This window comes from Psammomys obesus, unplaced genomic scaffold (genome assembly GCF_907164565.1).
Source record: "Psammomys obesus unplaced genomic scaffold, mPsaObe1.curated_primary_1811, whole genome shotgun sequence".
NCBI classification, from domain to species: Eukaryota; Metazoa; Chordata; class Mammalia; order Rodentia; family Muridae; genus Psammomys; species Psammomys obesus.
Window position 1 is genome coordinate 2050634 of NW_026587032.1, and position 25529 is coordinate 2076162.

At 47.3% G+C, this 25529-nt stretch overlaps 2 protein-coding genes across 3 annotated transcripts in view; one reads left to right on the forward strand and one right to left on the reverse strand.

The window, feature by feature from the left end:
* Kif3a (kinesin family member 3A) overlaps positions 1 to 7544 on the forward strand; it is a 34705-nt gene extending 27161 nt beyond the window's left edge. For both annotated transcript variants that reach the window (XM_055602830.1, XM_055602831.1), the window contains 8 exons: positions 603 to 759; positions 1150 to 1330; positions 1497 to 1607; positions 2066 to 2191; positions 5472 to 5525; positions 5811 to 5879; positions 6317 to 6441; positions 7452 to 7544. In XM_055602830.1, coding sequence (XP_055458805.1) covers positions 603 to 759; positions 1150 to 1330; positions 1497 to 1607; positions 2066 to 2191; positions 5472 to 5525; positions 5811 to 5879; positions 6317 to 6441; positions 7452 to 7500 — 872 coding nt within the window. In that variant the 3' untranslated portion in view covers positions 7501 to 7544. The remainder of the gene's footprint in view (positions 1 to 602; positions 760 to 1149; positions 1331 to 1496; positions 1608 to 2065; positions 2192 to 5471; positions 5526 to 5810; positions 5880 to 6316; positions 6442 to 7451) is intronic.
* Positions 7545 to 19391: 11847 nt separating this feature from the next.
* Positions 19392 to 25218, reverse strand: Il4 (interleukin 4). The gene is made up of 4 exons (XM_055602837.1): positions 25084 to 25218; positions 24756 to 24803; positions 20620 to 20772; positions 19392 to 19487 (listed from the first exon to the last, which is right to left on the reverse strand). The coding sequence occupies exons 1-4, from the start codon at positions 25216 to 25218 to the stop codon at positions 19392 to 19394; spliced, it is 432 nt and encodes a 143-aa protein (XP_055458812.1).
* Between the last annotated feature and the right edge of the window lie 311 nt (positions 25219 to 25529).

The following is a 25529-nucleotide window of genomic DNA, read 5'->3' on the forward strand; positions in this document are numbered from 1 at the left end:
TCATTGGTGAACTTTGTGTGAGCAGGGTGCAGCTGTCTATCTACACACGCTTGGACACTGCGGTCGGCTGGAAGCTGCATTCCACTGACTCTTGGTTATTAGTTGGAAGTGCTTCTGCTGACTGTACTTGGCATGTTTGATCTGAGTTAGGAACTTTGCTCATCTAGTTTGACATAGTAAGTTACTTTGGTGACTCATTTATGATTTCCCAGGGCAGTTTATCAGTGAAACACCTGCCCCAAGTAAGTAACTTACATAATGAGCGTGCAAGCCATTTTTAGCTTCTGTGTGCTGTTTGGGAACCCACAGGCTTTGCTTTTTTCTTTTTCTTTTCTTTAATTTGGCTTTTCTATTAATTTTCTCTCTGTATTTTTCTGCTCATCTGTATTGTTCCTCTTTCATTTTTTTCCTTACATATCATTACACAGTAAGACAACAGTTTGAAATTATTAATAAATTAAAAAATTTCAGAACTGCTAAGTAGAAATGGAAGCTTAACATTTGCTGATGTCTGACTGCGTATAGGCAGTGCTATGCTAAGATAATTCTTATGTCTGAAACAGACTGCTTTAGTGACTGCTGCAATTAAATGACTCAAACAGGTAAAAAGAAAGTTTCCCCAGATAAGATGGTGGAAATGCAAGCGAAAATTGATGAGGAGAGAAAAGCACTGGAAACAAAACTTGACATGGAAGAAGAAGAAAGAAACAAGGCTAGAGCTGAACTCGAGAGACGGGAGAAAGACCTTCTGAAAGCCCAGTGAGTGCTGGTGAAGGTGTGGTGGGTTCATGACTGAGTTTCTAGTGTTTTCATAGGATTGGGTATCAGGAAAATGGATCAATTAAAAGCAACCAAAAGCTTGACTGACTCTTGTCTCCAGTGTAGCTGTTTTGGGGAAGAGGGTCCACGGAGTGTGACACATTTCTAAAATTGGCTCTTTCTGATTACCAAGTATCTGTGTAGGGGAAAATATTGGCCAATTGAAATTGTACCTTAGGTGATGGTTTAGTGCCATGTGATGGTATGGTTCGGATAGACGCCACGTGACTGAATTTCTGTACGTGTACATCTTCAGTTCCTCTGAAATTTTGGGAGTGAGATTAGAGCAGCAGGTGATGGGGATTTAGAATGCTCTTGTTTTAATTACAGACAAGAGCATCAGTCTTTGCTAGAAAAACTGTCTGCTTTGGAGAAGAAGGTAATTGTCGGTGGTGTGGACTTGTTGGCCAAAGCTGAAGAGCAAGAGAAGCTTCTTGAGGAGTCCAATATGGAACTGGAAGAGAGGAGGAAAAGAGCCGAGCAACTTCGGAAAGAACTCGAGGAAAAAGAGGTACCGCCATGTTGGGTGTGCTGTGTGCAGCGTGCCCACTCTTTTCCAGTAGGGAGCTAAGTGCGGAAAATACAGCAGAAAGAGACTATGGATCATTTTGAAGACAGTAGCTACTAAACATCTAGATCATGTGTTACGTTGAATTTGTGGCCTGTTTTTATTATAGCAAGAACGCTTGGACATTGAGGAGAAATATACCAGTCTGCAAGAGGAGGCTCAGGGGAAGACCAAGAAGTTGAAGAAAGTCTGGACCATGTTAATGGCTGCAAAGTCAGAGGTTAGTGTCTTGGAAATTGCCTCTAATGCGGTTTAGAGCCTCAGTGTGTGCTTATGGGTTTTTGTTTGTTTGTTTGTTTGTTTTTAATTGGTTGGTTGGTTGGGGGTTTTTTGCTTGTTTTGTTTTTCAAGACAGGGTTTCCCTGTATAGCTCTGGTTGTCCTGGAACTCACTCTGTAGACCAGGCTGGCCTCAAACTCACAGAGATCCACCTGCCTCTACCTCCTGAGTGCTGGGGTTAAAGGTGTGTGCCACCTCACCCTGGATTTGTGTGCTTACAGTTTTAAAGCACTGAAACAGTTACTCCTGTCTGTATATTTAAAACTTGACTTATTAAGCTCATCCACCTTTGAGCTGTAAGTAATAATTGGAAATAGTCAATGACCGTGTCAGTGTGTTCAAGAACTTGGCCAGATGCAGTGCTTGTACTTAAAATCTTGTTCATGTGTCCTCTGGCAGATGGCTGATCTCCAGCAGGAGCATCAGAGGGAAATTGAAGGCCTCCTGGAGAACATTCGGCAGCTCAGCCGTGAGCTTCGGCTTCAGATGCTCATTATTGATAACTTCATACCTCAGGATTACCAGGTGAGGGGAGAGTCCGATCTAGACATTGATCTAGGTCATTGATGAGAGCTAAAGAGCAAGCCAGTGTAGCTAATTTAAGATGTTAAATGTTTACATTGCAACTATCTTCTGTAAAGTTGCTTTGAACTAGTGCTGTAATATAAAAGTGTCCTAGTTAGGATTACTATCACAGTGATGAAATGGCATGACCAAAAGCAAGCTGGGGAGGAAAGGGTTTATTTGGCTCACACTTCCATATCACTGTTCATCACTGAAGGGAGTCAGGACAGGAACTCGAGCACAGCAGGAACCTGGAAGCAGGAGCTGATGCAGAGGCCATGGAGGAGTGCTGCTTAATGGCTTGCTCCTTGTGCCTGGCTTTCTTATAGAACCCAGGGCTGCCTGCCTTAATGTGTGCTTAATGATTTGGATAGATACCATGTGACTGGATTTCTCTAAGTGTGCATTTTCAGTTCTACTGAAGTTGGGGGCGTGAGACTAGAGCAGCAGTTGCCTGGGATTCAGAATTAAAGATGAGCATCAGTCTCTGCTGGAAAAACTGGGCAAGGAGGGTACTGCCCATATGGGCTGAGCCCTCACCCATCAATCACTAGTTACAAAAATGCCCTACAGCAGGATCTTATGAAGGCATTTTCTCAACTGAGGTTCCCTCCTTTCAGATAACTCTTGAGTCACATTGACACAAAACTAGACAGCATAGACTCAGAAAGACACAGCTGGTATAGACTCACTTAGAAGCAGATTTTAGTCATGTAGTACAGGACAGACATACTACAATGCACAGACCCCAAGAAGATGAGTCCGATAAGATAAGTTCATGTGGACCCACTGGTTAGGGGAGCAGGGAGTGTCTCTGACAAAGACTATGTTGCCTGCTTTTTTATCACTTCCCCGTCATGGGACTTCTCTACAAAACCACATGGGAGGAAAATGAACTCAGTCCTCATGTGAATAGGTGAGCTGGGGTGTCTCAGTTGGGGGGGCTCCCCTGTTATGAGGAATAGGGGAGAGAGGATGCAGGAGGAAAGGTGGAACTGGCCGGGAGGGGAGGGGGGGGGCCAATGTCCAAGATTAATTAATGAATCAATAAATAAGCTACTCTATGACCAAAATAAAAAGCTAGCCAGCATAAAAGATGTTGACTTTGTTTTTTCAAATGGTTTTTCAAGACAGGGTTTCTTTGTGTGGCCTTGGCTTTTCTAGACTCACTTTGTAGACCAGGCTGGCCTAGAACTCACAGCAATCTGCCTGCCTCTGCCTCCCTGAGGTCTGGGATTTTATAAAGGTGTGCACTACCGCGCCAAGGGTGATGTTAACTTTCTTTAGAATGTAATTGTCTTTTTGAGTATCTTAAGTATCTAAATAAGAATGTGTCAGCCCATTGCAGGGACCTTGGTTCACATAAATACATGCATAATCAAGGTCCTATTGATTCGTTAACATATTTATGTACTTAGAAAGTAGAGAGGGAGCTGGAAAGGTGGCTCAGTGGTTCAGAGCACTGGCTGCTCTTCCAGAGGATCCAGGTTCAATTCCCAGCACCCACATGATAGCTCACAACCATCTGTAATTCCGGTTCCAGGGAATCCAACGCCCTCCTTCTTCTCCACAGGCATTAGGCCAACATGTGGCGCACCTCCCGGGTGCTGCGATTAAACACCTGTGCGCTCCCCCCAAGCTACATAAATAATTTTTAAACAAAAGGAAACAGAATGCGCTGCTGTCTTCTCCCTTGACGGATGTGCTCTGGTCCCCTCAGTGTGTATGTGTGTCTGTGTCTGTGTTTGTGTAAATAGACAGAACATGAACTTGCCCATTCTAGTCATCTGTACTTATACAGTTAATAACTCCAAATTCACTCACTTGCTTGTACAACCAACCATCATAGTAGCCATTTTCAAACAGGTAGTAATGTTATCACCAGCATAATTTTACCTTTTTCTTCGCAAAATTTTATTTTATTTTTAACTTTCTGTATTTACGTGAGAATATGGGTTTGTGCACAGAGTCCAGGAAAGAGTGTCGGTCACCTAGAACTGGAGTGAGAGGAGGTGGGAGGCTGCTGGGTGTGGGTGCGGGAGCAGTGGGCACCCAACTCCTGGAGCCATCTCTCCAGCCCACCCTCTAGTGTGTCTTAGTAAGCTTTAATGTGTGTGTTTAATGTTGTGAATCTCAGCAGAGCTATGAGAAATTTGTCTGCATTTTCCTTTGGGCCCTGAGTACCCAGGGTCAGTCTCGGGTTTCTGGCACACTCCAGGATGCCCTAGTTCCACGTTGTAACTCATTACCCAAAATCAGAGCTGAAATCTAATCTAGACTGTAACCTATTTTTAGCCAAATGATTTTCCAACCTTTTTACTCCTTTACCTCTTCTAGCCCAGCCCGTCTGTCTCCTGATTCCCAGGATCCCAAGTTTTGCCTTTTCTTTTTATGTAGTTGAATAGAACCTACATGGGTTCCTAAGATGTTTGTGAGTACATGTGTGTGTACTTAAATTTATTTTTATGTATGTGGATGTTTTGCCTGTATGTGTGTATGTGTGCCGTGTGCAAGCCTGGTGCTCATAGAGACCAGAAGAGGTGTCGGATCCCTGGAATCAGAGTTACATTCTGTTGTCAACCACCATGTTGTGACTTGGGAACAGAACCCAGGGCCTCTGCAAGAACAGTTGCTCTTAACCATTAAGCCACCTCTCTAGCCCAAGGAGTGTATGACTTTAAATGCTCAAAGGTAGTGCATGCCTTGAATCTCAGCACTCAGGAGGTAGAGGTGGTTGGATCTCTGTGGGTTCCAGGACAGCCAGCATTACTCAGAGAAACCCTGTTTCAAAAACAACAACAACAACAACAAAAAAAAACAAACAAACAAAAAATACTTGATGTAGTACATAATATTTAGAAGCAACTTTTTTTCACTTAACATTGAAAATGTAGGCCTAATGAGGTGGTTTAGCAAGCGAAGTTATTTGGCAACCTGAGTTTGATACCAGAACCCACATAAAGGTCTAAAAAGAGAAAACTACTGACTCCACAAAGTTGTTCTTTGACCTCCACATAAGTATGTGACGTGTCTGTCCCCCACCATGCAAACGTGGATATATATTACACAATAGTGATAAAAATGAAGTGCCTTTAGAAGAGCTCAGTTCAAGCCACGGGGAGTCAGAGGGATTGTATGAGCAAGATAGAGTGATACAGACATCACGCATGGTTATCTTGTCCTGTAAATATTTTCAGTATCTTAACTGTTAACTAAGAATAAGCTTGGACTCTTTTTGAAGGAAATGATTGAAAACTACGTGCATTGGAATGAAGACATCGGAGAGTGGCAGCTGGTGAGTATCCTTCACACTTGGTGAAATTAGGGAGACGGTGCTGGCTGCTGCGGGAGGACAGACGCGAGCTCAGTGGCCTGGATAGGACACGTGATTCACAGCAACGTGGAGGCCATGTGTGGCAGTGGGTTAGCCCTGGGCCTTCTCGGTTCTGGGCGGCCTGTTGGGTCCATTCTGCTCCAGGAGTCACGCTGTTTACCATCGAGCTGTCGGTTGTCTCGCAGCAACCTTCCCAGTTCACAGTATTAACTCAGACATGTCTCTTCCCTCTTTTCCTTTTTTGAGAAATGTGTGGCCTACACGGGAAATAACATGAGGAAACAAACTCCAGTGCCCGACAAGAAGGAGAGAGATGTAAGAACCCCTTTAAACCCTGCCTTATCTTTAATGAATGTGGCTCATTGGTGCTCATCTTTCGTGAACAGAAGCTCTTGGGTGGGGCTGTTAGGACAGGTCTGCTCTCCAGTACAGGTCCCTTTTCCGATCCTTCCACAAGTGCGGCCTGCTGTCACTCTGACGTGCCGTGCCGACCACTCTGGCCTGTGAGGACATGGCAGGGTCTAGGATGCCTTGCTTCCCTCAGCCAGAGGGCAGCCAGAGAACTTTTTTTCTTTACATCTGGAGAACTTTGTGTCATGGCAGGGTCTCTAATTCTTAAGCTTTGCGTGCTGGGGTAGAAGAGACGCTTAAAGGGCTGTTTGATTTTGTCTTCAGAAGTTCTGTCTGGCGTCAGACGTGTTTTCAGCCCCTCCCAGATCTGCTTTAACATCTCTTGTGTGTGTTTTCTTTAGCCCTTTGAGGTAGACCTTTCCCACGTGTACCTCGCCTATACAGAGGAGAGTCTGCGTCAGTCTCTGATGAAGTTAGAAAGACCACGGACCTCCAAGGGAAAAGCAAGGCCAAAGACAGGGAGAAGGTGAGGACAGCCTGAGTCCCTGAAGCGACAGCGTCAGACTTCAGTTAACAGGGCATATAATTTGAAATTATATTCTTTCTGCAGTTACGCTTTGATAAGCAAAATAGAGATAAAGAATTGTACTCTGGACAGTTTTGGTGGCGCACGCCTTTAATCCCAGCACTTGAGAGGTAGAGGCAGGTGGATGGATCTCTAAATTTCAGGCCAGCCTGGTCTGCACTGCCGGTTTCAAGACAGCCAGCGCTCCATAGTGAGACCCTGTCTCTTAGAAAACAGAAGGAGAGCTGCCTCTTTCCAGCTTCTGCCCACAGGAGGGACAGAGCTAGCCTCACTCGCCTTGTTCTTTCTTAGTGTTTACTTTCTACCTTCTGTCTGTTTAGAGTCTTCATTTTTGTATTAATTCTTCTACTAAGATGATAATTTGCCTAGTTTGATTCCCAAAATATTGTATTCAGCTGATCAGTTGTTTCTAACAATAGATATTGCCCCAAAGACACTGATTGCCTAGATCTTAGGGGAAGCTTCTGTGACTCTAGCACCAGTTTTGATAGTTGGGTTGTCTGTGTGCTTCGTCAGATAAGCTCAGTGGGAACCTGGCTTGGGGCTAATACTCCTCGTGTTCCTACATTGAGCAAATGCAACCAATAGCAAGACTTTGGCTCCTCACCACTCTGGAACACTGCTGTGGCAGCATGCTCTTTTGCTTGCTTTTGGTGACCTACAAACTCTGCCATGGTCAAGCATGGCCAGCATTGGTCCGATCATGACAGTTGGTCTTGGGGAGGGGCATTCGTGAAGAAGGGAGAGGGAGGGTGGGATTGGGAGGGGAGGAGGGAGGGACTTATGGGGGAATACAAAGTGAATAAAGTGTAATTAATAAAAAAATTAAAAAAAGAAAACAGAAAATTAAAAAAGTTGAAAAGACAAAAAAAAAAAAAAAGTTGACAGCTCCATCTCTTAGGGAAAACCACTCACCTTGCATTTTTGTTTATTTTTTCTTCTCTCAACAGAAAGCGTTCTGCAAAACCTGAGACAGTAATCGATTCTTTACTTCAGTAAATGTTACAGAATTAAAGTTACAATAAAAAAGAGTGATATTCCCATGCCTGGACAGAAATCCTTAATTAAGACACTGAAGACGTCTGTATAATTCATGTTCGGAAGCTGTAATCATGGAGTGAGACTGGAAACTGCAGTTTTCCTAGTATCTTTTAGACTCTTAAGTTCCTGTAATGTGAGTGTGCACACATGGCTCACGGTCGTTGGGGACACCGTGCTGTGTCACCCTGCTCTGTAGGAAGTGAGGGCACGGTTCCTGCCAGGTGTTGCGGTTGTCCGTGAATGTGCGGTCTCTTAGCCCCGTATTCAACTCCTCTGTATCTAGGTAAGCAGAACCTCAGACTAGAGCAAAGTCTGTCTGTCCGCACACAGCGTATAGAAGATCGCTCGCCTTGTCCTGGGTCCTGTGTCAGTATCTAAGCAGTGACCTGCGCCTGACCCTGACTGGCCTGTCTGAACGCAGTCCGGCAGTATACTAAGGTTCATTGCGTCTGAGTCTGAGATGCCTGACTGTGGTGAGCTCCTGTAGACAGTTGTCTCATTTGACAGCTTTGCAGGTTTACATTTACAGTCGCGGTCTGCTCATGTGCTTCGTCTGGGCACCTCCAGTCTTTGTCACTCTGACTCCACCCTCAGCCTTTGTCATTGCTGATTTGGATTCTCCATGCCTCCCGAAGCCAGCGCCGGCCACTTACCTTTGCTCACACACATCTTTAAAATGCTCTTGGACAAGCCGGATGCAGGGGCGCACACCTGTGATCCCAGCACTCGGAGGCAGAGGCAGGCGGATTTGTGAGCTTGAGACCAGCCTGGGCTACAGAGCAAGTACAGAACAGCCAGGGCTACACAGAAAAACCCTGTCTCAACCCCTCCTCTCAAAAAAACACCCTTGGACATATGGCTTACAAACACTCCCTTGTCTGAATGTTAAGTTCGATGGAAACAACTGTATACAAATTGAAACCAGTCTCATTTTTCAGAAAAATGAAGCAAAGCCAGAAAAATAGCTTGTAATCTTCTCTGAATTTCTCACACTAAATAAGCCAGTTAGACCATATTCCTCTCAAGAAACATTATATTATATTAATTCTATAGTATGATAAATTATAATAAATAGGTTTTTGGTTTTGTTGTCTACTTACAAAAAAAAAAAATGTTTGACCACTCTATATGCTTCTGAAACTTGCCATGCTTTCTACATTTGAAATTATACAATCAACTCTGAGCTGTTTATTGCAGAAGTTTTGAGACTTCGAAAGTTAGGATTAATTAGATTGCTATGATTTTAACAAGCTTGGATAAATACTGGTTTAAAATTGCAGAACTGTCTTAGGCTGTGGATGGCTAAGTAGAGGCACAGCCCTGGTGAGGGTCAGTAGAGTTCTGGGTTTTCCAGAATTGGAGTGCCGAGTGTCCTGTCTCTGCAGGGTGCTGATGTAAGCATGGCCAGCATCTTCAAGGTACTGGGTGTGGCTTGGGGACTGTGATTTTGATGAGCTAAGTGGGTGTCTTGCAAAAGACTCATGTGAGCGTCTTGGTGATGTCAGATTTCTCCATCATGTAAATTTAACTGTTAGTAATTATAGAATCTTAATTTTACCAGTAAGGAAAATAATCTGTATGTTTTCATTTTAAACAGTTCATGTTTCTATCAAACAGTTTGTTTGGCCTGGAAGGAATATCTGCTTTTAATTACGATAAAAACATAAGAGAAATTGAAATAGATAGTTAAAGCCTATCACAGTAACAAAAGTAACTCGATAAAACTGAAAATATTAGAAATTTCTCTAAGCAGCTTGACTTAGTAGTTTTGTTTGCTTGTTTGTGTGTTGTTCGAGACAGGGTCTCTCTGTGTCACCCCAGGCCAGCCTGGGCCTCGTGATCCTTCTGCCTCAGCCTCCCAGGTGCTGAGATGGCAGGTGCATGTTCTCAGGCCAAGCAGTGTGTTTCTTAAAGCATTTGTGTTAAAACTATGATCAGGTGGACATTGCTCATTTTATGAAAACCAGGTTGGAAGATGCACTTGAAGATGGCAGGACACCCACTCTGTCACAGCAGTGCTGTGGCCACATCTCATTTACTGTGTTTTTGTTCACAAATGGAATTGTTTGTATTTTCAGTGTTAATTTCTTAAGTGGATATAGTTGAAGAACAAACTTGTTTAATGTTTAAAATAAATGTACAGATTTAAATGAGTGGAACACGTCTATAAATAGGTTGTCGATGAGTACCCTTTTTTCCCTTAATTTAAAAAGTAGTATTTATTTATCTGAGAGGAGCTGTAACAGGAGGTCGTGGCTGGCTCTGCAGGCCAGGCTCTTCACTCAGTGTTGCTCTGACAGCCTTCAGGCTCGGCTGAGGGAAATGCTCTGCAGCCAGTGTTTACAGAACCCTCTGGCAGGCTGTCTCGTTTATATTCTGGAAAAGGTGACTTTCTAATTTATGTTTTCTGGGCACTGGAACATCAAGGTTATTTTGAAAGGAGGGGGGAAAGTGTTACTTCATCTTCAATATGTTTTAAAGTTAGGATTTTAGTTTCAGCGTTTTAATCTCCATTTTAGGGGTGTGTGTCCTATCCCCCCTTTTCTCTTTTAACTTTTGTTTTTCGAGCCTGGGCTTCTCTGTGTAGCCTTGGCTCTCCTGGACTCACTTTTTAGACCAGGCTGGCCTCGAATTCACAGAGATCCACCTGCCTCTGCCTCCCTGAGTGCTGGGATTATAGGCTCACAGCTTTCTCTTTTAACATACAGGACACCCTCTTTCCTGTAGAGCTGTGAATTGAGGAATGGGCGGAGTTTACATTCACACATAGCTGTGTCTGCCTAGTGTCTCCCTTCCTTTCCTCCCCCCTCCCCCCCCCCGTCCATTTTGAGATAGAGTCCCATGTAGTCCAAACTGGCCACAAACCCTCTCTGTAGCCCAGGTTGGCCTTAAACTCCTGATCCTTCTACGTCCACCTCATGACTGCTGGGATTACACTTACGCACCACTCTTCCCAGATTCTCCTCCACCCCACTTTTTAATTTATGTAACTTTTTTCTTAAAATATTAGGAAACGACATCCTTCCTAGTGCCTTTGAGCTGACCCTGCCGTTTGACCATTAGAATCAGTGAGAACCTGAATAGCATTACTCTATTGCTGTTACTGACCAGGATACAAACTCTACAGTAAGTTTGCCGTGTTAATTAAGAACCCACACTTGAGTTGTATTTTATGTATAAATTGTACTTGTTCAAGCTGTGTATATATATACATATACATATCAGTGTGCGTAATGCAGCGTGGTGAGATGAGAAATAAAATGCCTCCCCAGTGCCTACTGTCTTTTAGAACATCTTTATTCATTTGTATTTTGTTGTGTGTGAATGTCTGCCTGCACATGCGTGCACCACGTGTGTGCTGTGTGCCTGTGTTGACCAGAGTGTGTCGGATCCCCCGGAACTGGAGCTACAGTTATGAGCAGCCATATGTGTGGGAGGCAGGCTAAAGAAATTCAAAGCAAGCCTTGAGAAGTTTTGATTTAATGGCTAGTTCAAAGGACTTTTTTTTTTTTTTTGGAAGTTAGCATACGAAGCGCCTGAGTCTGATTATGTCATTTTCAGACCTCCGTCTCCTTAGACTTTCTTATTCGCCCCCTGCTTTCATTGTTGGTCTCTCCTTTACCCAAATCACTCCTCTGCTTACGTGCAAAGGATTCTTTCTGTTTGAATTTTTAAACACGGGGTTTGCTCCCTTCCCAGCCAGCAGCCTTTAGAGGACCTGCCTGTCAGGTGCTGTACACCCTGTCCTCTGAGCCAGACTGCAGCCATCTTTAGCAGTCCAGCTGGTCTTGACAGTCCCTGGGAGGAGGGCACACGAGGTGCCATCCCCAGCAGGGATGGTGTCTTCTCCATGCTGCATAGGTGGGACCATCTCTCTCCATCCTGCCCCGGCAGGGGCCAGTTAGGGAAGAATCACACACAACTGCCTGGGGGCAACGGCTGGACACAACATGCTCATCTCTAAAGCCGGGAGTATTGTGGGAAGAGGGTTTTGACTTTCCTTTCCCCTTCTCAAGATTGAGTTATTTTATGTGCTGGCATGATCTTCCTGCGTCTGTGTGCGTGTGCCTGGTACCTGCAGTTGTCATGAGAGGGCATCATGTCCCTCCGGACTGCAGTTGTGGACAGTTGAGAACCACCACGTGACGTGGGTCCTGGGAACCGCACCCCAGTCCTCTGCAAGAGCAGCAGGTGCACTTAAAGGCTGAGCCCTCAAGTTTTTCTTGATTGAATTGTAAGATGTAACGGTTGCCTCCTTTCCTTTTGCCTGGTGGACTCTGAATCACCATTTCCTAGTCCCTTTGTTCTTTGAGACTAATAACATTCGTTTTGGGGCTGCGTGTGTGTAGGTGCAGGCCTCTGTCTGCTCTAGGGCTCTGGTTAGGCTATGTTAGTGTACAGGCGATTCAGCTAACTGGCCTTCAGCGTCCTAGCAAGGTCTTCTGTCACCACCTGCTGCCACCTCCAGGTGTGCCAGGTGTGTGCAGAGGAGGAGGGTAAAAGGGCCCACCCACCACCACCCCAGCTCTCTTTCTCTGCCTCTGTTTCTCTGTGTTCCAGCTTCCTTCTGTCCCCATGTTCTCTCTTTCTCGTTCTCTGTCCTTCCCTGTCCTCAAGGCTCTGTCCCTGTCTGTCTGTCTACATATCCAGTCATCTGCCTCTACCTCTCCTCCTGGGGGCCCTAACTCCTTTCCCCCTCCCCTCCCCCAAATAAACTTCCTTATGCCAGGTATGTTGCATGGCGTAACCGTACAGCATTGGTGTCCTGACTCAGATTGGAACAGAGGTGGCTGTGGCCACAACACAGGGAACTAACCGCTGTGTTCACGGGAGCCGCACACCACCAACCTGAACTCACCCGATCTTGTCTGAGCAGGGTCGGGCCTGACTAATACTTGCATGGGGACCGCCTGGGGATACCGGTGCTGCTTGGTCTGAAGCAGCGGCAGGCTAGGCTGGCAGACCAGTGAGTTCCAGGGACACACTCGCTCCTTTCTCTGCCTCCTCCCCAGGCCCATTGCTGCTAGGCTAGGGTCAAACTCAGCAGTTTACCTACTGAGCTATTTCTCCAGCCATGTCCCTTCCTCGCTCTTAAGATTTTCTGTTTGTGTTTGTTAGGGGGGTGGGGATGGGAAGCTATGTATAAATGAGTGCCGTCGCCCATGGAAACCAGAAAGGGGTGTCAGATTCCCTCAAACTGGGGTCAGAGTTAGGAGCCACACAGCATGAGTGCTGGGAACTGAATTCCAGTCCTCTGGATAAGCAGCGTGTATTCTTAACCTCTGAGCCATCCCCACAGCCCTCCCTCCTCCTACCCACCTCCCCCGTCCCACCCCACAGGCCTTCTTCTGAAATGGGATCTCATTTAGCCCAGGCCAGGCTCCAACTCTGTACGCAGCCAAGGGTGGCCTTCATTTTCTGATCATCTGACTTCACCCCCTGAGTGCCGTGATCAAGGCAGGAGCCACCAAGGCCAGCCATCGTTGCTGCTTCCTCCCCTTTTCCGGTGAGTCACTCAAATTCATTTGTAAAACTAGGTAGTATCTATCTGAATGAATGATGATCACAGTCCAAGTCCAGCTAGAGCAGTTCAGAGGGCTCTGAAGCCCCGGCCTGAGCTTCAGGCCGAGGGGCGGAGCCTCCAGGCCAATCTGTCAGCGCATTAGCAGAATTGCTCCTTAAACCAGTTGATTTGCAAAGCAAATCAGGTATTCCGTCTTCCTTCGGAAGCTGGGCCCTTGTGTGGGAAAGTGATTGCCAAGAGGCTACTTCAAAAACAACCTGTTTCCTCTCGGCATTTATCTTGGGCTTCCTGCGACCCAGCCTTCAGGTTACTTTTATCAGCCTTATCAGAACATCGGGTTGTCTTACCCAAACACGGTTATGGCTCTCGCCGAAGCACAGGACGGATCAGACGGTCTCCCACACGTGCCCCTCCCCCAGCCTCCCGGGAGGGCTGGGGAAATTTGAGTTGTAATCAAAGGCTGCATAGCTAAGAGTTTAACTGGGACTTTACAACTGAATAAAATTTTCTCAGAGTCCGATACCAATCTTAACAGAGAGGATATTGCCTAACCCGACCTAAAAGTACCAGAGACGCTGCAGAAATCCTACGCTGGCCTCAACCTCTGATCTCCTGAGAGTTTTGCCCCTCACTGGCCCGACGGCCTCCTTTTTGTTGTTAGCTCTTTAGCACACGGAGTGGTCTCACTCTGCCTCCCCTGCCCCTCTTCACATAGCCCCAGCCTCTGCCTCTCACAGGTCACATGGTACCTCGCCCTCCCTGTCCCTGGAGACCTCCCCCTCCTCTCTCAGTTCTTCTTCACTTTGCCCACGGGTACACACTCTCGAGTACACTCAGATTTAGATCCAGATTCTGCACAAAACGGAGCAATTTGTCCCCCTCAACCTGGCTTTATTTCATTTGACGTAATCTCCGGGCTACGTCTGCTTTCCGTAAACGTGGTGACTTCGAGCTTCGCTCCTGAGCGCGATTCCACTGCGCATGTGAGCAACATATTCTCTACTTCTCCGTGGACGTCTGTCTTGGCTCTTCGTCCCCATGGCTGTGGTGCCGCAGCGACTGTTGAGTGTCCAAGCGTCTGTGTAGCGTGCAGTGTGCGGGCATGCTGGCGCCCTCTGTTAGGCGCATCTTGGGGCTGGAGAGATGGCTCCGTGGGTGAGGACACGGGAAAACCGGAGGTCACTTCTCCAGCACGCGTGTAACAGGCATGTAACAGGCCATAGGTGCCCGGAACCCCAGCACCATTGGGGGACGGAGACTGTCGAGGTCCCGTCTCAAAGACACAAGGCAGTGTTGTAGAGCAGGACCCCCAGGGTCCTCCTCCGGACTCTGCCCTTGGGCCTGCTTAAGGCAAGTGCACACATGCGCACACACAAACAAACAAAATTAATCGTGTCTCTCCTGTGCTCCTTGTGTAGCAGCAGCGTCTCTGTTGACCACCTCCCCCACCCTCCACCCCCACCTACCCACCCCCGAGGCATGTAATGTGTCCTTGGGGACGTTTATAAAAAGAGAAAGTAAGCAATTGAGATCGACCCATGAAACTGTCCGGTCTTCACATTGCAGCGTAAGGGCACATACGCATACACACACACACACACACACACACACACACACACACACACACACACACGCGGTCTGGAGAGCTAAGATGAGAGTGTCATATCCCAGGGCTGGAGAACAGGAGGGCCGAGGGTACACCTCACAGTGAAATGCTTCGCTGCTGCACACAAGGCCGCGGGTTCAGTCTCCAGTGCAGCAGGAGGGGGATCTATTTTAAACTTGCTTTTGGTGTTTCAGGACAGGGTTTCTCTGTGTGGCCCTGGCTGTCCTGGAACTCACTTTGTAGATCAGGCTGGCCTTGAACTCACGGAGAATTCTGGGTGCTGGGATGAAATGTGTGCACGGTCGTACCCCAGCCTAACTTTTTTTTTTTTTTTAAAGAAAGACCAGTTCAGATGTCAGCCATGACAGCTACTTACAGGACTACAGTTCCTGAGAGCGGACCCCTACCTTGGGTTGAATAAGTTAATCTTGGAAGTTAACAGGACATTAGCCCCAACACTAGAGAAAGGCCCTGCCTCGCCCTAGGTGCAGGATGAGAGGAGTTGAGACACTGGCCTGGGTGTTGATGGGACCCCTCCGTGTCTCTTTCACGAGGAAGCTGCGTGCTGCTGTTCGCTGCATCCTCAGAGGATCTTGGTATTGTGGAAGAAAAAAAGTCACAGGCAACGGTGCAGAGAGACCAGTGTCTTGAGAAGAGAATGCTCGGCTCATTTTAAAATTACAGTTATTTATTTGTGTGTGTGTGTGTGTGCATGTGTGTGTGTGCATGTGTTTATGTGAGCGTGTGTACACACAACAGCACACGTGGTGACTAGAGAACAGTTTGTGGAAGTCAGCTCTCTCCTTCCACCATGTAGGTCCTGGGGACCAAACTCAGGTCTTCAAGCTTGGCAATGAGCCCCTTTATTTGCTGAGCCATCTTGCCAGCATATCCCCGTGGCATTTTTACCAGAGCCCACACTTCTTAATGGCCTCGCAAGAATGTTGCCAGCAAGACACGTTCTGTGGTTTTGGTAGGTGTCTACCCAGCAGGTACTTGCTACCCGTTGCCAGATGCCAGTTAGAGGGAACCCGTCCACTGGCTGAGGGCAAAGGCAGTGATGGTGTCCACCTCCGCCGTCAGTGACGGCACACTCCACCGAGCAGGCGCTGGCTGTGGCTATGTGGTCTCGGCAACTGCTCCAGCCGCAAGCCTCAGGATTTTCACTTAATCCTAAGGTCACGTGTTTTCTCTCTGCCCTTAACCTGCGCTCTCTTTTTCTCTTGGTGCAATCAGAGGTGGATGGTTGGATATGTAAATCCAGAGTCCAGGACTTCCAGTTTGGATGCCAAGCCAAAACGTTAGTGTGTCCTAACGTCCAAGCTTACAGTGCTGACTGACCCGGAGCCTGTGTGTGTCCTGTGCTCTATTCTAGGTCTTTCCTTTTGACAGCCTTTCCTTTATCATCTCAGCCTCATACACCAAGGGCAGACCCACAACTCATATCCTGTGGCAGACATTAGCCAGCACATGCAAATGAGTTTCAATCAGAGGAGAGTGGAAATTAGAGTTTTCACTGTGCACCTTCCCCATTGGCCTTAGAAGCGTCTATTGCCCTTGGCATGCTGGTATTTCATGTGGGCAGGGTGAAACTGACTGTGGTCAGGGTGAGATTTTAGGCTTTTGATTTTTTTCCCCCTTATTTTGAAGGGGTTAAAAAAATTGGTATGTATTTTTGGTGTGATTTTAGTATTGGTGTTAATTTTTGTCACATGAGTTTGATTGAGGGTCAAAAGAGTGCCAACTCATGGTGACTAGGTCTGCTTCCTGCAGGGTATCTTCTGATGGGCAGGTTTGGTAGCATGGAGCTTGCTTAGCTTTGTACACTGTTATTAAGATATAATTATTGCTCTTTATTTTTTTACCCCCACCGAGACAGGATTTCTCTGTGTAGCTCTGGCTGTCCTAGAGCTCTGGCTGGCCTGGAGCTCAAAGAAATCCACCTGCCTCTGCCTCCCAAGTACTGGGACTAAAGGCATGGGCTACCATGCCCAACTTAACTCTCTTGCTCTTTTTAAAAAATATTTTTATTCTTATTGTATGGAGTTTTGCTTTCATGGGTGTATGTAGTGTCTGTTGATCCCTTGGAACTAAAATTTTAGATGGTTGTAAAATGCCACAGGGGTGCTAGGAATTCAAACTGGGTAAAAAAGCAAAACTTTATCTCTTTTTATCTCTTATGCACACGAACAGGAACACACACACACACACACACACACACACACACACACACACTACTCATGTGCATGGGCACACAGATCTAAAATGAACTGACTGATTGCCAATAACCCCCTCCAGCTTGCTTCATCCCTCCTGAACCCAAGACCTGTCTTCCCTTTGGTTTTTTTTATTCCTCCATTGACTAACATCATACATCTAAAGATTTTTTTTTTAATTCATTCATTGCTTTTCACTTTTAATTAAGAAAACTCAAATACGTGCGAAATCAAAATAGTTCACCCTGTGACCTGTCCCCAGCTATAGCCATCACAAACCCATGTCTACTCTCTTACTGAGATTTATTCTTCTGTCTCGTGTGAGTGTGAATGTGTTGCCAGCGTGCAAGTTTGTGTTCTGCCTGTAGTGCCCAAGGGGTCAGAAAAGGCTGACAGATGCCCCAGACAAAACTGGAGTTATAGGTCATTATGAGCCACCATGTGAGTGGTGGACTTGAACCCAGGTCCTCTGGAAAAACAACCAGTGCCTTTAACCACTGAGCTATCTCTTCAGCCCCAACTCATGACTACACTTACCTATTTTCTTAATTATCAATTTTAGATATATATTGAAAAATAAAGATTTATTTCTTTTGGGAGTGGGCACAGAGTTGAGGCAAAATCTCTACTTATTCAGGTTGGTCATAACTCATGTTCTTTTTAAAAATTATTTATTTATTTATTTAGTTAAGTTTTTTGTTTGTTTGTTTGTGTTTTTTTTTGTTTTTTTTTTTTTTTCCATGATAGGGTTTCTCTTTTCGTAGCCCTGGCTGTCCTGGAACTCACTCCATAGACCAGGCTGACCTTAAACTCGGAGATCTGCCTGCCCCTGCCTCTCAAATGCACCACAGGTAGGCTGTTTTTTTCTTTTAAAAGATGTTTGAATGTGTGTGTCTGCGTATGGATATGTGTGCATGATTTCAGTAATCTCAGAGGCCGGAGTTGTCGGAGCCCCCAGAGTTATAAATAATCGAAAGCCGCCGTGTGGGTGCTGGGAAACAGCGTGTGCCATTTGCAAGAACAGCAAGTGCTCTTATCTACTGAGCCATCTCTGCAGCTCAGGAACTCATCTGGTTCTAGTTTTGTTTTTTTCTTCGAGACAGGGTCTCACTATATAGTCTGGCTGGCCTGAAGCTCACTATGTAGACCAGGCTGGCCTAGACTCACAGAGATCCACCTGCCTCTGCCTCCGAAGTGCTGGGATCAAAGCGGTGCACGACCACACCTAAGCAGTTACTGCTGCTCTTAAACCTGGCCGGTCTTAGTCCCTGTCTTGGTTACTATGATAAGACATCATGACCAATGCAACTTATGAAAGAAGTATTTAATTTGGGGCTTTGGGTTTCTGGGGGTTAGAGTCCACGATGGTGGAGCAGAGGTAGGTTGGCAGGGACAGCTGGGAGCTCATGTCTTGATCCTCAAACTGGAGGCAGAGAGAATGGCTCTGGGAATGGCCGGGGTTTTTTTTGAAACTTCAAAGCCTGTCCCTAGTGACACACCTCCTCCCAAAAGGCCACACCTCCTAACCCTTCCCAAACAGTTCCACCAACTGGAGACCAAGTATTCAAACATATGAGCCCATGGGGGCCATTTTCATTTAAACCACTACAGTCTCCCCCAGGACTAGGGCAATACCTCCGTGGCTGGATTCCCCACGAAGCAGGAGTCAAGATTTTTGTTGTTCTATTATGTTAACAGTTTTAAACACTTCAGTCTCTTGATTTTCTTAATACATGTATGTCCGTCTGACGCACATGTTGAGGTCAGAGGGCAACTTTGTAGAGCTGGTTTTCTCCCTCCGCTTTTCCCTGGGTTCTGGGGATCCACGCTGGCCCCCTTTGAACTGGATTGTAGGCATGTGCTACTCATTTCTTGTCCTTTCAAAATGTACTCTTACATTTCTGGTTCTTGTTTCGTTAACTGCAGTTTCTCCTGTCTCAGTGACCCCTCTTCATGGAAGGTAGAGTATGGTGACATGTCTCTTTGCTTCTGATGTTTTATTTAGTTCGTGTGTGTGTGTGTGTGTGTGTGTACCATCTCATTTGTGCCTACGTGCATGTGGTCTGTGTACCTCCACAGGAGGCCAGAGGAGAGCATCAGAGCCCCTGAGACAGGTGTCATTGTTTTCAGCTGCCATGTGGGTGCTGGGGAATCAAACCTGGGCCCGCTGGAAGAGCAGCAAGTACTCTTGACTGCTGAGCCATTTCTCCAGCCCCACCCCTCGTTCTATCTTTCAGTGATCTTGTGCGTTATATTTGTGAGGAGAGTGGGAAGTCCTGGAGGAGGAAGCTGGCTTCCTGTCATGCGCACACATCACTTGCAGCCACAGTAAATAAATAAATAATACTCTGGAACAGTATGACCTGTGACCTCATTACCAAAATTAAGTGCCATTAGTCACCATTGCAGTTAGATTATACATATATTTTATTTTATCAGTTATAAATATATAAATATTAAAAAAATAAAACCATTAAAAACTCATAAGTTAAAACATGGAAACTCAATCCTGCCAGTTTTTCATTTGTATGATCCTTCTTAGGCTTTCCAGGAAGTCATTCAGTGTTGTGAGTGTGGACGTGTTCACAGTACAGCTTTCCTACAAAAGAAACGTTGCATTGAGTGAATATTTGGGTCTTGCCACCAGGCCTTGGTCAAGCTTGGTCAAGCGACTCTGGTCGCCTCCAAAATAATAGTGTTCAGGGCTTCCAGACTATCTCAACCCTGACTTTGTCTGTCAGCTGGCCAGCAAATTTTGACCTGCTTTTTTGGCATGTGCTATGGTCACGACAGGTCTGCCGTCAGGGCTCCACAGTCTCTAGGGTGGCACGTCACAGGCGGGGATGGCTGGAGGGCATAAAAGAACATGCAGGTTCAGACTGTCGCCATTCAGCCTGGGGAGCGAGATGAAAGTCTCCCTCCTCTCCTGCCCAGGAAGCAGGTGCCTCTCACAGTGAGGACGGTCCAGGAAGCAGCCCCCAGGCCAGCGCTGCCGTTTGGGGTCTCCGATCCACCCGTTACTTATTACGTAGTCTCACTTACAAAACCCTTCCCTGGGGGTCAACTGCGGGGTGTCAGGGAGTGCTGACATCATCCATCAGTGGAGATCTAGCCACCTCCCTTGTTCCCGGTCTGTGTAACCAGCTTGTTCTCCACTTACCTGCACCCAGGGCAGAGTGAACAATTATCACTGGGCACACACCACGGGCACCCTGTGGGTGACTCTACAGGTGTTTCCCTCCGTCCCGGGACAGCATCCAAAGGCTCCCGGCTGCTAAACGTACTTTCTTTTATCGTTTTTCGAGACAGGGTTTCCTCTGTGTAGCTTTGGCTATCCTGGACTCGCTTTGTAGACCAGGCTCAGCTCGAACTCACAGAGATCTGCCTGCCTCTGCCTCCCTGAGTGCTGGGATTAAGGACGTGTGCCACCATACCCGGCTTTAACCTATTCTCTTGACTCTGATCTGGCCACCCTGGGAACATGCATTTCACCCAGGCCCTTGTCTGTTAGTCACATGGCCTGCTTCCTCCCTTAATCCAAACCAGCTACCCGCTCTCTTTATTCCTGTGTCTTTCGTCACAGCAGGAACACAGCTGGGCCTTGACGGCTGGTTGGCTCTGCTAACTACTGCCCTGGAACATTGCGTGAGAGCAGGAGCTCTGTGTGCTGGTCTTTACTGCTGTTCCCACTGTGCCAAGCCACGTGCAAGCTGTGGTCCTTCCCTGCCTACCTGTGGATGCAGGGTACTGATGCTCCGACAGAGTTTTCTCAAGTTGCTGAGGACCGCGGAGCTGTTCTTCAAGCACGGAGTCACCTCTCGTGGGAAGTAGAACTTGCGGAGCACCCTGGAAGCTCTGCAGAGGAGTTCCTTCTCCGTGGTGTTCTGCAAAGAGACAAGGTGAAGAAAGCTGTCAGCTGCTCCGTTTAAGGTGGGTCTGCCCAGCTTTGAGTCTGTACGAAAGTGTTTCCGAGGAACCTCCCGGCTTCTTTTCCATGGAGGGTTTTCTTGAAGGCTGGCTTCAAGGAAAGTCGCCCACTTAGGTAAACGGCAGGGTGGGGAGCACCTGTCCGCATTGCCAGTCCCCATCTTTCTACCCGGTGGGCTTTCCTTTCTGCTCAAGGTGCCCACATGAGCACTTAGCCAGACATGGTGCTTGTCCCTGCAGGGCCCCGAAAATCCTTCATGTTTACCGATGGCTGACTACCTGCTGGGGACATGCCCCATGTGGCTCTACCCGAAGGAGAGAGCAGTGTCTGGAGACAGTCGTTGTCCAATGGAGGATTAAGGCTTGTCCCCCAGAAAACCAGACCTAGGAGCCCAGTGTGGGGAAGGTATCCAGGAGCCTGGCCTAGCATTGTCAGAAAAGGCTTCTGGGAGAGGGTGCCATTGACCTGGGCCTTGGTTAGCCTTTGCCCATCATTGGTAGAGATAAGAGCCCTTGGGCTCTTCTTGAGGACTCAGATCTTAAAAGACAGAATGCACCAAAGGGGAACCTGGGAGAGGGACCGTCTCTGTTTCTCCAGGCCTCACGCTTCCTCTGAAACTCGCAGGCAGATCATGGAGAGTGAGTATAAGCCAGTCTCTGAATCGCACTGAGAGAAGCCTCTTCTAGCTTATGCCACAGTGTGTGCAGATGTGTGCCTAACCCTAGCTACACAGCAGCCTGCACACCAGGAGCTTGGTAGCAACTCTCACACCTCACCCTGGGCCTACTGAGTCAAGATGTGCAGTGAAAAGACCCCAGGGGGAGCTGACAGGTCCAAGCAGCTTAAAGCTGTTTCACTTTTCACAATTGCCTAATTTTTTTTTTTCTCTATGAAGGTCGATTTAACAAAAAATGAATTCACTTATCCCACCAGCCAGAGATAACTCTTATCGTGTTAATATTTTGGTAAATATCAGGACTGGGGGTGAGCTCAGTGGTAGAGCACTTGCCTAGCACATGTGAGGTCCTAGGTTCCAGCTCCACTACAGTGAAAAAAAAGAGAAGAAGCAAAAAACCCCAAATATCTTACTAAAGTTTTGTTTGTTCGAGACAGGGTCTCACAGTGCACTCCTGGCTGGCCTGGATCTCACAGAGATCTGCCTGCCCCTGCTTCCTGTGCTGGGATTAAAAGTGTGAGCCATCAGGCCTGGCTTCTAGTAGGTACCCTCTAAAAATAATCAGATAAAAACGGAATTGGAAAGAGACTGCGCTGAGTGGGGACACTTCAAAAGAACTAGCCCCAAAGGCAGCTTAGACAAAGGACAGTCCGATTTTGGTTCCACTGATTTCGACACCAAGGGAGCACACAGTGACAGATAGCCAATCATGTACCTCAGCCCTCCTCACCACAAGCTGCTCACAAGACGGGCAGGAAATGGCTACCTAGGAGGTGTCTCCTGGGGTGGCAAGCCTCTCAGCATCCACGGTAGGTCTCCACCGTCAGGTCTCCACAAGACCTGTCTGAGCCCATGAAAATTTAGTCCTATCCCTATTAAACTTCTTTATCTCTAATTGGGCCCAAATCTAATCAGCCAGTGCTCTAGATGAGGCAATCCGTTAAAAGCAAACAAATAGGGCTAGAGCACTCGTCTCCAAAGCCCAAGGAGCTAAATTCAATCTTTAGAACCTGTATTTTTTTTTTTTTTTAACAGCTGGACGTGGTGGTGACCTTAGTAATCTCAGGGCTGGGGAGGCAGGGACAAGAGGATCCCTGAGGTTCACCAGGCACCCAGCCTAGCCTACTCGCCAAGCTCCAGGCCAGAGAGAAACTGTTTTCAAAAAAAAAGGCAACAATACAGAGGATGCTACATGAGCATGACCCATCCACTCATGTATGCACGCATGTGAACCTGTACACACACACACACACACACACACACACACACACACACACACACACTCCTCAGAGCAGCTCAAGGACTTCAGTCTTTAACTCTCTTTTGTCACCTGGAAATACCCCAGCTGATGAGCCACCCAGAATCCCTTCTCAGAACAGCCAGCTTGTGCTTGCCACTTGCTTCTCCTCAGATGACCACCGATGCCCCAACTGTGCCGCCTGTGACGCCAGGATTTACCTCAGCACGCTCTTTCTAACACCAGCCCAACGTGGAGATGCTGGGATTTTTGATCCCCAAAAGAGTTAAGGTCAACATACCAGATTTTGACTTTTGCAAGCTCTAGAGAAGAATAACCTTTCCTAGGTCAGAAATGCTACACTGAAGGTAAGCAATGCCGAGTCTCCGGGACAGGCGAGAATGGGAGGGAGAACAAAACCAACAATCCAGGAGGCACTGAGGCAGTCGGGGCAGGGAGCAAGGTGAGGCTGGTTTTCAAGCCTATGTAAGGGCTGGGGCGGAATGAGGAAGAGGAAGGGCAGCAGGAGGGTAAGGAGTGGGAGTGAGGCACCCTGGGTCTTCCAGGCTCAGCCTTCAAGGAGTAGGCCCAGTAAGGAGCCACGTAGGCATGGCCGGCCGGCAGCCCTCCTGCTCTGCAGCCAGGCTGTGCCTTTGGTGAGAGTCTAGAGCCATCCGCAAACACTGCCAATTCAATTCCTACAACTGGCCTCTATGTGAGCCCTTAGATGACCTTCAGAATCAACCTCTGTAACTCCAAAGGTGAACACTGAGGCTCCAGGGTTTGTGACTGCCTACTACCAAGGCCAGATGGCTAGTGACTGGCTGAACTGCAGCCGAAACCAAAGGCTTTCACGCCCAGGCCCCTCAGCTTTCAGTAGCTACCATCTGAGTTAGAAGGACTCAGAATCAGTAAATACTTAAGGTTGCACATATATGAAACAGTGATATATATGATATATAGCCTTTAGATAGCTAGGCACACACACACACACACACACATATGCACAGAAACTCATCCTGCTTCAGACTCCTGGAGTTGAGACCATCCAGACAAAGCCCATCCAGGGTGGGGTGAGCAGCTCTCCTTCAAAGAAGGATAAACCTTGCCCATGGCCTGGGTACTGGGCTGTGACCTCAGCTACCCAACAGGGCTTTGCTCCTGACTTCGCCCCTGTCCGGCACACGTGGGAAGCCGGCAGTTGGGAGACCACTGGTAAGCCAAGGCTTTTGGGGCTTTCATGGAAACTGTGTGTTTCCATGAAAACAGGAACTTGAAGTGTACAGAGCTATTGATACGGCGGTAGCCGGTCATGTGTTTGTCAGAGAAAATGCACTATCAGCTGTCACATCTGTCCCTCCCACTACAGATGGAGGGGTGGGGGTGGCTCAGTGCAGGAGGTGGAAAGGTGACAGAGATGCCCAAGCAGAAGCAGGAATGGCCAGACTGCAGACAGAGAACAGTCCCGAACCAGGCTGAAGGGGACTGCGGCAGGACAGGATGAGCTGAGGAGCCAGCCGGACAGCCGGCCACCATCCCATCGGGCTGCACGACCAGAAAGAGAACTGTAGGGACCGTAGGAAGTCTCTTAGACAAAGCGAAAGCCTTCTCAGCCTGTAATCTCCATATCTGTTTTTGAGAGAGTACTTGGTTTTTTCAGAAATGGGCCCAGAGACAGACAGAGAGACAGAGAGAAAGAGAGAGAGAATTCTCTCATCCAACAGCACAAACTGTGTGTCTCTCCTATGATCCAGGTGCTGCACCAAGGCCAGGCAGGACTTCAGAGATGTCTGCACCCTATCTGAGTTAGGATGGACAAATCCGGCCTCTCTCTGGCATGTCTTCTAAGACTAGTGGAATTCAAAACTACAAAGCAAACTAGAGCACAGTACTCCGCCTCCACAGAGTACAAACTCCACCGAGTTTGGGCCTGCTGGTTTTCCGTCACAGAAGTTTCTCATTCAGACTCTTGTAGGTGGCCCCCCTCCCTGCCGCATGCCAAAGCAGACCCCCCGGGCCCACTTACCTTCGTTGCTGTGAGGACATCTGGCACAAACATCTCTGTGCATGGTGTCTGGACACAGATGGGCGTAAGATGGAAAAATAAAGAGTTAATCCAAGCAGGCCGGAGAAATCATTGATCCACCTTTCATTCCTTCACCCTGAGAAAGCTCCTTCCACCTCCAAGGTGGACATAGCAGGGTCCCTTGAAGGCTGGCTAGGTCCCTAGTCCTGCCACCAGCCACCAGCCACCAGCCACCCCGACCTCTCTAGCAACTCAGTTCTCTGAGCTGAGACAACTGAGATCCTGTCACCTGAGTATCTGGAGAGATGGTGCCTGATAGCGTACTCACCCCTTTCTTTACGACCTGGTCCAAATTGTGGATGATCTCTTTCAAGTCTGTCCCTCTGTCCTGTCTGTGAGCATAGTTCCCGGTACACGCTAGAAGGCAGAGCAGGACAGCAGCTAGCTGGGGGCTGAGACCCATCAATAGACCTCTACCGTCAGGGACGTGAGACAATTAAGTTTGTCAAGAGATGCCAACAATGCACTTCTGACAGAGATCTCTCTATATATATAGGGTTAAAATTGCTGAAACCAAGGGAAAATGAGTTTACATTGGAAATTTTTCTTTCACCAGATTGTCAGTCATTTTGGGCCAATCAGCACCTCTCTTCCAGGAGAAAAAATGCCTCAGAGAAACAGGTAAATTTTCCTGTGAAATCAGACCAATTGGAAAATGAAACCCCTTCTTTAAAAAAAAAAAAATCTACAAAGTTTCAGCATAGGAAATTACAC

What these genes read in the sequence shown, in the direction of transcription:
- Il4 (XM_055602837.1), bottom strand. Translation starts at nt 25,218, where the DNA reads ATGGGTCTCAGCCCCCAGCTAGCTGCTGTCCTGCTCTGCCTTCTAGCG. An exon ending in ACCAGGTCGTAAAGAAAGGG is followed by an intron (nt 24,804 to 25,083) that starts GTGAGTACGCTA and finishes ATCTGTGTCCAG; the next exon opens with ACACCATGCACAGAGATGTT. An exon ending in ATGTCCTCACAGCAACGAAG is followed by an intron (nt 20,773 to 24,755) that starts GTAAGTGGGCCC and finishes GTCTCTTTGCAG; the next exon opens with AACACCACGGAGAAGGAACT.